General features: G+C 49.6%; 1 protein-coding gene and 1 pseudogene across 1 annotated transcript; both read left to right on the top strand.

Moving 5' to 3' along the window:
- The first annotated feature begins 2,695 nt into the window (after nucleotides 1-2,695).
- LOC102498349 (immunoglobulin lambda variable 1-40) lies at nucleotides 2,696-3,663 on the top strand. The gene is made up of 3 exons (XM_014589023.2): nucleotides 2,696-2,837; nucleotides 2,946-3,277; nucleotides 3,613-3,663. Exons 1-3 carry the CDS (start codon nucleotides 2,711-2,713, stop codon nucleotides 3,661-3,663), a joined length of 510 nt encoding a protein of 169 aa, XP_014444509.2. The 5' UTR covers nucleotides 2,696-2,710.
- A 2,389-nt stretch (nucleotides 3,664-6,052) lies between these two features.
- LOC114008362 (immunoglobulin lambda variable 5-45-like) lies at nucleotides 6,053-6,547 on the top strand (annotated as a pseudogene).
- Nucleotides 6,548-12,753: the final 6,206 nt, after the last annotated feature.

The following is a 12,753-nucleotide window of genomic DNA, read 5'->3' on the forward strand; positions in this document are numbered from 1 at the left end:
GAGCTCCGGGATCCCTCCCCAGAAGGAGTTACTCCTCCCCCATGTCAGTGGTGCTGAGGTTGAGAGACTCCACTTTAGACAGCTGTAAGGTCTGTTGAGAAGGATGGGGGGTCCTGGGGGGGTCTTTTAACCAAACAATAAGGGGTTCACACCTACCCACATGGGATGGAGCCAAGATCCAATTGCTGACCAAGGAATTGAAGTATCTCCTTTTTAGGTTAAGAAAGAAGTTTCCTCTTTTTTTCTTCTTCTTCTCCTTCTTCTTCTTCTTTCTTCTTCTTCTTCTTCTTCTTCTTCTTCTTCCTCTTCTTCTTCTTCTTCTTCTTCTTCTTCTTCCTCTTCTTCTTCTTCTTCTTCTTCTTCTTCTTCCTCTTCTTCTTCTTCTTCTTCTTCTTCTTCTTCCTCTTCTTCTTCTTCTTCTTCTTCTTCTTCTTCCTCTTCTTCTTCTTCTTCTTCTTCTTCTTCTTCCTCTTCTTCTTCTTCTTCTTCTTCTTCTTCTTCCTCTTCTTCTTCTTCTTCTTCTTCTTCTTCTTCCTCTTCTTCTTCTTCTTCTTCTTCTTCTTCTTTTCAAATTTGCATTTCTCTTTTATAACCTACACGGATAACAAGGTCCTGGCACAGTAATCAAAAATAAATTCTTGGGATTTATGACCATAAAAACAAGATAAATCTCACACATTTCCTCAAGAAGAAACTAACTTGGTAATGTTATCCCAAAGATAATGTAAGGACATGTTCAATGAATCATATCCTTATTTCAGAAAAATGACCAAAAAATGCATCATACGACCCAGAAAGCTCACTCTTACACATAACCCAAAGTAATCAGAAACCCATATTTGAACAAAACATGTAGTCACATGTTCCTAACAACACCCTTGCCAACGCAGGTAACCAGATCAAATGCCCATCGATAAGTTGGGGTATTAACATGATGTGATGTGTCCACCCGGCAGGGTATTACTCATCCATACAGCAGTTATGATGGGGGTATGTGTTAGAAAATTCTGGTATGTGTGAGAAAGTGAACCCAAACATAAAACGTCACATAGTGGGCTGGCAGGAGGCAAGGTGGTTAGGGGCACTGACTCCCACATGGCTGACTGCATTTTGAGTCCTGGACCTGGTGGCTTGCTTTCTCACTTTGCCTCTATCTCTCTCTCTGTCTCTGTCTGATCAAATTAAAATAATAATAATAATGATAAAGTTAACTTCATAATAACTAAAAATAATTATTTTCTAAAAGTCACATAGTTTATAGAAACACAAAACTCTAGTGGTTCCCAGGGTAGAGGAGTGTGGAAGGAGTGACCGCTTAACGGTGTGGGGTCTCCTTTGGGCCAGCGACAGTGTTTGGAGCTAGGTAGACACGGGGTTTCACAACATGGTGGACACCAAATGCCACTAAGTCCTATACTCTAAATGGTCTTTTCACATTATGTAAATTGCAACTTATTAACAAAATAAAACAGCCAGTGGGCCAGATTTGCCTCTACAGCCTGCAGAGGGGGCTCCTGGGCAGTGAAGAAGTCCCGCCTATCTGAGGAGGGGGCAGAGGTCTAGTGGGTGAGCAGACCAGCTCTCTCTCCCTGGCCCTCTGCTGTGCATCCCAGACCTGGGGGACTCTGGCCCTCGGACGGCAGGGGGCGCTGAGGCCTCATTCAAGAGCGAGCCATACTGAGAAGACAGGTCACAAGTGTATTTGTCAAAATTTTATTTCAATCTTGAAAATAAATAAAATTCCATAGACATTTCATAAAAATTTCATGTTTTTTTTTTGGCTGTAAACATAAAATATCCATTGCCTATATGTACAAAACAAAAAAAATTCAAAACAGTTGCAAGTCAAAATGAACATGACTTAAAGATCATTTCAACTTGGTCGTGAGTCTAAATGAAAAATTAAAATGCACTATAGATTCTCTTTCACATAGACACATAGGCCAATTTTAAATAGGTGACTAATTTATATGATGTAAATCTGTTAAAATTTTAATGCATTTAAACTCTCAAGGGGCAGAATCCCATGGTCACACGCTTTCTAATACAGAGGCCATACTGAAGGCCCACTGGTTTTCTCTAAGCCCTTTTAACTCCACACAGAAACTAGGGTAGCGGTGAGGGGCAGAGACTTGCACTGTGGCAAACAGCGTTCTTCATTTTGACAGTTTTCGTAGATCAGATTTTTTAAACTTGATAATTTTGACAAAATAATTCATATACATGAACTTTCAGATCAGAAATTAATTCTTTGTTCTCATTTTTAAACAGACCGATAATCAGATACCTTTAAGAAGAATGACATTGTCTCCTTCACCCCCAGTTTGGTTGGTCCTCTCAGCCCCCACAGAGCAGTCTCACCTGGGCCTTGGTGACTGACAGGGCAGGGGGAGGCAGGGCTGTCTCTCAGGGAGTTAGGTCACCAGGTCACAGGATGCTGTGTCAGTGCTGGGACACCAGGGGCCACCCAGGTCCAGTTCATGAGAGATGTAGGGGGGATCAGAACTGAGAAACCCTTCCACCCACCTGGCTCTGCCTGCTACCCTCTGCTCAGGGCTCACAGCTGGGACCTCCCACACTTGGGCCCACACAGCCCCACCCCTGCTGCCCCTGCCATTCTCAGGCAGAGAGGCTTGACTCAGAGCCAGGTGGGCCCTGAAAGCTGGAGGTGGGGGTCATTTGCATGAATGCCCCCTCCCCCTCTCAGAGCATGAAGAGGGGAAGGGAGAGACTGGGGGAGCTCTGCTTCAGCTGTGGGCCCAGAAGGCGAGACTTCAGGATCCCCTCCACCATGGCCTGGTCCCCTCTCCTGCTCACCCTCCTGGCTCACTGCACAGGTGACTAGATACGGGGCCAGGGGAAGGGCCTGGGGACACCATGGGCCCTGCTTTCTCTTCTTGTCTCTACGCCCAGAATCACCCTCTCTGTGTCTCTCCCACCTCCAGGATCCTGGGCCCAGACTGTGCTGACTCAGCCATCCTCAGTGTCTGGGGCCCTGAGTGAGAGGGTCACCATCTCCTGCAGGGGAGGCAGCAGCAACATCGGTAGATATGATGTGCACTGGTACCAACAGTTTGCAGGGACGTCCCCCAGACTCCTCATCTATGATAGCAGCAATCGGCCCTCAGGGATCGAAGATCGATTCTCTGGCTCCAAGTCTGGAACCTCGGCCTCCCTGACCATCTCAGATCTCCAGGCTGGGGATGAGGGTATCTATTTCTGTCACTCCTATGACAACAGCCTCAATACTCACACAGTGCTCCAGGCCAGGGGGGAAGTGCGACAAGAACCCTCTGTCTGCAGCCCTGGGGCTTCTCTGCTCAGCACCCACTGGGGCCAAGTCAGCTGTTCCTTTGTTTGTTTGGTCTAAAATCTGGGTCTGAGCTCCTGTCCAGGCCCCTCTGTGCAGAGAACCTGTCCTCGCCCTCTCTGATCCTGCCCCCACGTCTGGTCTTTGGCAATGACACATTGTGCATTTTCTTGAATTTATCAGACAGTCCAGGGGGCAGGGGCGGGTGGGCCTGAGCTGAGCCCAGGGGCACATGAGTCTCTGAGGCCCCCACAGCACAGGCCCCAGGCTGGGCGGTCCCCAACATCTTTATCCCCTCTCAGGTCCAGAGGCTGGAGGGCCTATCCACTTGTCCGCAGGCTGGGTCCTTCTAGTCTTTTCTTCATGGCCTGCAGGTCACCATCTCGGGCTGTGTCCCCACATAGTGACCCCCTGGACATTGTGTAGTTTGTTTCTAGATTTTTTGTAATGACACCCATCCTCGGTAATTAGGACCCCACCACTAGGACCTCAGTAACCCTAATGACCCCCACAGAGGCACAACTTCCAAATACAGACACACTGGGGGCTAGGCTCTAAACACGTGAATGTGGGAGCCCACGGTCAGTCCTAACCGGGACCAGGGGAGAACGAGGATGCAGAGCACTGGTGGGTCTGACCCGGGAGAGCCGACTGGAGGGCCTCTGTCCACACCATGTACTCAGCTTCTACTGTGCGCCCGGCTCCAGAGTTGGCCGCGGGGCTCAGGACACAGTGGGGACAAGGCAGGAAGGGCCCCTTCCTCAGGGAGCTGTCATCATCTGAAGGAACACAGGGGACATAAATAACAATAGTAATAAGAATAACACGTGTTTCGGGAGAGTGGAAATGGAGAGTGTGGGGGGCGGGGAGGTCCACCTTGGAGGGTTCTCTAATACCGGGACAGGAAGAGCACTTGATCTCCCCACATCCACTCAGCTCAGGGCCGGAGGGTCTAACAGAGCAATCAGGTCACACAGAAATAAAAGGAAGAGGAATTAGAAATAATGGAATAGGAGGACCTCTGCTTTCCCAGCCCGTGACCTTCTAGAGAGAAAAACCTTTAAACATTCCACCAAGTAGTATAAGAGCTATGAAATACACTTAGCAGGTTCAAAATATAAAGTAAACACACAAACATATGTCGATTTGGGATAACTACCCACAAATAAAATGAATGAAATCATGTACTTTATACCATTAAAATAATAAAATGCTAGGAAATAAACTAAATTGAGGACATGGTCAACTTGTACAATTTAAACTACTGACATAGCCATGCGCCAGCCCTGTGACCTGGTGGTTAAGAGATCCCGGTCCTACATGGCTGACTGCGATTCCCACCTCAGTTCGAAACCCAGCCCTAGGAGCTTGAAAAGATGCCAAATGTGTGCATGTGAGCCCGAAATCCTGACCAGACGAGGAATGCAAGGAAAAAGTTAGCGGTGTGACCTCGCCCCGCCAGGGATGCGTTCACTCTTTCTCTGGTGAGCACACCTGCCTCAGGCAGTAAAGAAGGAAAATAAATAGCATTGAAACAATGAAGCAGAGTGGTGCTGACAGGTCCACAGACGTATGTGTGGGAAAGTGGAGTGGAACAGAGAGCCCAGGGATCACCCCTGGGTTGACAAACACGGCCGTGCTGTCTTCCACACGCAGGCCACGACCGTCAATGGGGAAGGACTGTTTTTCAACAAACGCTGTTGTGGGAACTGGACATTCACTTGCTGATGCAAAACAGAGCCACGACCGACATAGAGGAGCTGAAGCTGTAAAACCTTGGCAGAAAACCTTAGCGGGAAACAGCCCAACAATGGATGTGGAAAGAATGACTTGGATATGATGAAAAGTACGAGCAGATAAATAAAGAAGTAATTTAATGAGAGAAGTGAAAGAGGTGGGACTGAATGAATGGAGGAAGGGAGGGAAGGCCAGACAGAAGGAGGGAACATACGTGACGTGGTTGAAGGCCCAGGATGGCGTGTATATTCTATAATAATATTTTATATACTTCAGACTAGCTACAAGCTGACATTCTCGATGTTCTCCTCCCCCCACCCCCCAAAGAAGTAGCACTTGGTCACCCTCCCTGCAGGGCACACAGGAGCACCATGGACTGGGGACTGGAGCTGCCTGGGACACCGGGTTTAGTCCCTGCAAACCTGATCATGCCAGGCCCTCGGCACACACTTGCATCCTGGCTAAGTAGGAGCTGGGGAGGAGGCTGCCACACCAAGACCTGCCACAAATACCTCTGTCTGTCTCTGTTCCTTTCCCTTAATGTCATTGTCTCCCTCACTCTCATAAATGAAAAAGTATTATGAAGAAAGACATATTAAATATCTAAGTTGACAGTTATGTTAAACACTTGACAATTATTTAATGCACACAAGTGTTGAAGCATCACACTGCATCACAAAAGCAAGCATAATTTAATCCAAGAGAAAAAAGGAGCTAGGCCTGGGGCTGGCCTTGTGCTTTCCCATGGGAACCCAGCAGCTGTGTCCTCCCTGACTGGCAGAGTCCCCTAAGCAAGGCCTTCTGTGCGGTCTCCAGGGATCCCCAAGGGGTGAAGCCAACCTCCCTCCCCCTCAGTCTGCAGTGTGAACTGAGCCCCAGTCCAGGGCTCAGGGAGGGGCTGGGCAGTCACTGGATGGACACACATTTGCATGAAGAGCCCCTCCTTATTTACAGAGTAGGAAGAAAAGGGGGCCTGGGGCAGCCCAGCCATGTGGAGACCAGAAGCTTTGTCCACCATGGCCTGGATTCCTCTCTTTCTTGTGTTCCTCTCTCACTGCACAGGTAGGGACAGGCCTTGAGGTCACAGGGAGTCTCCCAGCCACATTCGGTGTCCCGGCTGAGAGCCCTGAGAGTCATCATCCTCATATCTGGCTCATCATCCAGACGTGTCTGTGTCTGCAGGTTCCCTGTCCCAGCCTGTGCTGACCCAGCCGCCCTCCCTCTCTGCCTTACAGGATATACTGGTACCAGCAGAAGCCAGGGAGCCGTCCTCGCTATCTCCTGAACTACCACACAGAATCAAACAAGCACCAGGGCTCTGGGGTCCCCAGCCGCTTCTCTGGATCCAAGGACACCTCGGCCAATGCAGGAGTTCTGCACATCTCCGGGCTGCAGCCTGAGGACGAGGCCGACTATTACTGCAATACATGGCACAGCAGCCCCGGCACTCACACAGTGCTCCCCACCCACAGGAAAATGAGACAAAAACCCTTTCCTTAGTTCTTCCTGTCTGGTGCAGTTGGACCAAATAAGAGAAGTTAAAGAAACTGTCCATAGGGAACCAGCAGTTAGCGTAATGGCTATATCGCTAGACTCCCATGTAGTCGACCGCAGTTTGCATCCTGGACCAGGTGGCTTGAAAAACACGCCAGGCACCTGTGCGTGCGTGCCCAAGATCCCGAGAGGAGAATGGAGGAGAAGGGATTGCGGCGTGGCCATCCCCTCTGGGGGGTGATTTCTCGCTTTCTGTCTCTATGTCTCTGTCTGTCTGGTGAGCGCATGCGCCCTATAGCGAAAACCTCTCAAAAAAAAAAAAAAAAAAAAAAAAAGAAACTATCCATAAATGAATACATAGTTTTATCCCCTGGTTCCAAACCTGCGATGAGTGAAGATGGTCTGATAGAGTCACTTGAGGCCTTTGAATAAAGCACGCTTGAATGGATGGGGAGGTGGAAATCTCAGCAAAGCCTCAGAAACTGCACATAAAGACATCAATGCCGCAGTAGCCCTGCTGACCCTGCTGGGGTTCCCATGACCTGACTGTCTGAGGGAGGAGGGAAGGAAGTCGGGGCTGAGGCCCAGAAACAGGTGTCTGTCCCGGTGATGAAGGTGAGCTCGGAGAGGAGAGCAGTGGGCAGGGAGGAGGCGCAGACCTGGTGCAGAGACTGCTGCTCTGGGCTGATGGCCGAGGGTGGAGGCAGCCTGGGGTGGGTGTTGCTGACGCAGGGACAGTGCTGTCACCTGTGTGTGCACCTGGGCAGATGCGTCTCTGATCATCCCTCACTCGGTGAAGGATCTGTGACCTGTGACCTATGACAGGAGCATCAGGAGCCAGAAGGCCCTTTACAGATGACAGTATCCTAAGAGGCCAGGGTCCCTGACTCCACTTCTCAGTCTTCAGAATGGAGCCCACATTTTACCTGGGAATTCTGTCACATCTACCGTAGATGGAACAGAAAATGATGAACATGTGTGACACAGACATTTTTAAAAAGATTTTTATGTCCCAATTACCTATCCAGAAGATAGAGAATGCACTGAGAAATCATTCAAATGATAAAGAAATGGTTTGCATTCACAACGAACTAATTTTATTCTTTCTGATGTAGTTTACAAGGCAGTTCGAAATGTTTCTAATTCTAGCTGTATAAAAACTCCTAACATATCTGTAAGAACGTCATTACAACAGCCAGCAAATAATGCAAAGAGAATTTGATTCCCTGGGCAAGTGCCACCTCCCCTGAGGACAGCAGGAGATGATGAGTGATGTCAGCAGAGGGGACAGTGCAGGACCCTCAGGGGTCACAGAAGGGCCTGGAAATGACAAAGGCCACTTCTTTGTCCCTACACAGGCATGACGGAGAGGGTCACAGTGAGAAGATGGTGGGTGTGACGACCAGGCCCTCAGTAGATGCCCATCTGCTGGTGTGTTGACTTCACCTTCTACAACTCCAGAACTCTGGGGAAGGCATTTCTGTTCTTTACCCAAACTATAATGGTTTATTATTTATTTATTTGTTTTTTTTATTCCATGATAAAGAGACAGAAATGGAGACTGACAGAAAAAGACACAGGCACCCACAGGATGGTCTTTCCGCAGTGACTGACTCCGGGCTCATCCAGCCTGGATCCCGGGAATATGTTCGTGTCCCTGGAGTGCACGCAGAGGCCACGGGATGTGGACCCCTGACCCTCCCATGTGAAGACGGGCAGTACTTTATTTTTTGTAAGTTTGTTTATTTATTTATTTATTTATTTATTTATTTATTTTTTGCTATAAGGCACATGTGCTTGCTGAAAAGACAGAGAGACAGAGAAACAGAAAGCAAGAAATCATCCCCCAGTGGGAGATGGCCACGCCGCAATCCCTTCTCCTCCATTCTCCTCTCAGAATCTTTGGCATGCATGAACACACACCTGGTTTGCGTTTAAGCCGCCAGGTCTGGGACTTGAACTGCGGTCCACTATGTGAGAGCCCAGTGAGGTAACCATTACGCCATCTGTTGGCCCCTAGGAAGGCACTTCTGATAGATGCAGGTTTTATGTTTCCTGTGTTATGATTGGCTCTTGGTATTTTCCCCTTTGAAACCACAAGTCCCTGGGGAACACAGAATTTGCTGATTTCAGTAACAGCCTGCTGATCCCAGAGCTGGTCCTGAAAACCCCTCAGACCCTCTGTGGAAACACAGTGAGGAGGGGAAAAGAGCAGGAAGTCAGGAAGGCCCAAGAGACTGGATTCCACATGAGGCCAGCAGGGGGCGCTGTGGGAGAGCTTCTGGGCTGTGTCCACAGGGAAGTCCTCAAGGAACTACTGACCTGGGGGGCACAGATGAAGAGTGGGCCTGGGCTCAGTGATGCAGGAGCTGGTCATCTCTGGGTGGGGTCCTGGAACTTCCCTCCTCATCTGCCTCCTCCCATGTTCTCCCACCAGGCCAGGACCAGCCTCTTTGTTCTCCACCTTCCCTGTGCCACCTGCTGGGTAAGAAGAGGATGTAAGGGCAGGGGACAGGGACACATTTGCATGAGCCTCCTCCTCTAGGCCAGGGGGGAGGGGATAAGAGAGAACTGGGACACGCAGCCATGTGGGGACCAGGGACTGTGTCCACCATGGCCTGGACTTCTCTCCACCTGGTTCTCCCCTCTCACTGCACAGGTAGGGACAGGCTTTTACACTGGGTCTTAGCTCCCAGCCTGCCTCAGACCCGCTGGCTCCAAACTATGAGGAACTTTTACCTGATCCCTGCCCCATGACCCTTGTGTAATTCTTTCTGCAGATTCCCTGTCCCAGCCTGTGCTGACTCAGCCTCCCTCCCCTCCTCTGCATCTCCTGGAGCATCTGCCAGACTCACCTGCACCCTGAGCAGTGGCTTCAGTGTGGGGAGCTATGGGACAGACTGGCCCCAGCACAAGAAAGGGAGCCCTCCCCAGTATTTCCTGAGTTACTCTTCAGACTGAGACAAGCACCAGGGCTCCAGGGTCCCCAGCCACTTCTCTGGGTCCACGGATGCCTCAGCCATGGCAGGTGTTCTGCACACCTCCGGGCTGCAGCCTGAGGACGAGGCTGGCTATTGCTGCCCGACATGGCACAGTAATGCTCACCGTGGTGACTCAGGAAGTTAGGGGTGGAATAAAAACCCCACAGGTGTTCTCACTGCTTGTTAATGAAGTACTCAAGTGATACTAATATTATAAAGACAAAATTCTACAATCAGAAAACTCCTACTTACTTACTCTATAAGTATAGAGGAAAACAAAACAAAACAAAACAAAAACAAAAACCACAGCTACCAGACAAAACACCATAAGCCTATGCTGTCACACTACAGCCAGAACAAAAAGAGGCCAGATCATCCTCCCAGCATCAGAGCCCGTGCTGTTGACCTTCTGTGGACCTGGAGGTCAGGGCACATGAGTTTAGCCCACAGTGAAGGTCGGGTCCAGGCAACCGGGAGCCATGTCTCAACCTTCCAGGGCCTCATCCCTGGCTAGCGACTCCCGGTCAACCCAGGGAGACTCCTTGCCTCCCTCCAGGCCCATAGCAGGGACAGAGCCAGGGCTGGCCTTATTCGTGACATTCTGGAAAATGGAATAGTGACAATCAGACCTTCAGCAAATACCCCACCCCTGATTAGAATCCTACTCAACACATGCCCCAGGTCCACACTGGCACATCACTGAGTTGAGGCTTCTCTGACCCAGATTCTTGTGCATTCCCAATGTGTACACGGGGCAATTTCCCACCTGTGCGTGGTCCCTGTGCCTTTAACTGAGCTTTGACTTTTCACGTCCAGGGTCTGGAAACAGCAAGGAGAGTTGGATCTTTGGTGCGTAGTTCACAATAATTGGCATTAAAAAATGTTATGCTGGGCCCAGCAGATGGTGTAATGGTTATGTGGATGAACTCCCACATAGTTGACCTCAGTTTGAGTCCTTGACCTAGTGGCATAAAACTCATGCTGAGGACGTGTGTGTGCACCTCCAAAATCCCAGGTGGAAAATGGAGAAGAGTAGAGAAGGGATTATGGCATGGCCATTCCTCTTGGGGACTCATTTCTCATTTTCTGTCTTTCTGTCTCTGTGTCTTTGATGAGCACATGCACCCTATAACAAAAATCTCTCTTAAAGAAAACCCCAAACACACTTAGCTGAAGTGTCCTTTTCTATTGAGATAAGAATTCAACTGTGGGAGCATCACTGTTGCAGTTCTGGAGGAACCAGGTTATTTTTGCTCATTGTCTTGGGTAGTAACACCAGGAAAAATCATTTTAGAAAAAAGAAAGAGGTTTGGGGATGGCAGGTGGCATGGTGGTTAAGGGCACTAGGACTCCCACATGGCCAACCATGGTTCGAGTGCTGGACCTGGAGGCTTGCTTTCTCTCTCTCCCTCCCTCTCTCTCTTGCTCTCCCACTCTGTCCTTCTCTGGTAAAACAAACAAACAAGCAAACAAACAAAGTTAAATAAAACAATCATTTTTTTAAAGAAAGGACAGAGCCTGGAACCAGCAGATGGCGTAATGGTTACATTACTGGACTCCCACATGGCTGACTTCAGTTTGAACCCCAGACCGGGCAGCTTGAAAAATCATGCCTGGCACATGTGCATGCATGCCCAAAATCCAAAGAGGAGGATGCAATAGAAGGGATTGCGAGTGGTCATCCCCCCAAGGGGTGATTTCTCACTTTCTGCCTCTCTCTGGTGAATAAACAAATCTGATAGAAAAATCTCTCTAAAAAAATTAAAAAAGAAAGAAAGAAAAGCATAGAGCCCCATGTGCTTAGTTATCACAGTGATAGGAAGGGGCAGGCCCCGTGTCCAGCAGGGAATACTGTGATGTTAGGAATTACAGAGCCCAGGGATTTACAGGACAACTGGTAAACCACTCAGCTGGCTCCAGGGCAGTTGAATAAAAGGAGTCCTCACTGATGTGTGAATGTCCTCACCTCTGAGCCCCCACTGCACCGTGACCTCCTGGATCTGATACTCCTCTTTCTTTCCTTCAAGTTTCTGTCATTTGTTTTTCTTTTCCTCTTTACATTCTTGGCCCGAATCTGATCACCAAGTGTTGAAGGACAGCAAGGCCCCAGAATGTGGGTAAATGGAGCAGTTCTGCCGTGGAGTCTGGACAGGGGCTAAGACCCAGCTGTTTGTGTAACCCCCATGGGAGCATCTGGAGACCAAGCTCTGAGCACCTCCTCCCTGCCCTGCAGCCTTTCTCCCCCAGTCCTTTATAATGGGGGCATTTTCCAGGGACTCAGGGAGGGGGCCCAGGGCTCACACAGACCTGCTTCTTACTCTGGCCCACAGGAGCAGGTGAGCTGGGACACCAGACTCACAGCCCTCTTCCTCAGGGCACTGGACTGTCAATCAGAACCATCTCTTGGAATGGAAGTCTGGGGAAGGTGGGTGAGTTTGAGGCTATGTGGAACCAACAGCTCCATCCTGAAGTCCTACACAGTGAAGATTATTGTTTTCTGGGTCACAGCTTCAGAAGGAGCTGCTCTGGGTTCCAACCTCGGACAGATGTCTCAGAGCTCACTCTGCTCCTGGCCCAGGGAGTGGCCTAAACCTGGCCTCTGCTCCTGCTGCCCAGGGTTTCCTCCTTCCCAGAGCCCGTATCCAACAGTCTCCGACTGGACATTTACGCTGCCATTTCCTACTCAGGAACATGAAGATAGAAGGCCATAAAATGCCCTGGAGTCTTCAGCACTGTCTGCTCTTTTATCCCTGTCACGGATTATAACGAAGCATTAATTCACCTTTTATAATTTAATTGTCTCACAATTAAGGAATTACTGAATAATAGGGGAGGACAAGTCCAATGTCACATGTTTCTGAAGTAAGGCAACACCTGCAGGACGTGTGCATGTGTGTGTGTGTGTGTGTCAGGGTGACCTGACAAGCTATAGAAACCAGCTGAACTCACAGGAGTTTGAGTCAGGGGGACCTGTGTGCTTCTGACCAGTAGGAGGCGCTGTGGGACTGCCCCAAAATTTCTACACAGCTGCTCAGTCAGCACCATTCATCCCAGGAGGCTGTGCCTGGGGCTGCCCCTGTCCTCTCTGATGTGAACCCAGTAGCTGTGCCCTCTCTGACTGGCAGAGTCCCCTGGGTAAGGCCCTCTGTGCTGTCCCAGCAGGTGCTTCCTCCCAGGGGTCCCCAAGGGGTGGAGTCAACCTCCCTCCCCCCCAGTCTGCAGTGTGAGGTG

The sequence above is a fragment of the Tupaia chinensis genome, unplaced genomic scaffold, assembly GCF_000334495.1.
Source record: "Tupaia chinensis unplaced genomic scaffold, TupChi_1.0 Scaffold000323_1, whole genome shotgun sequence".
In the NCBI taxonomy this organism is placed as follows: Eukaryota; Metazoa; Chordata; class Mammalia; order Scandentia; family Tupaiidae; genus Tupaia; species Tupaia belangeri.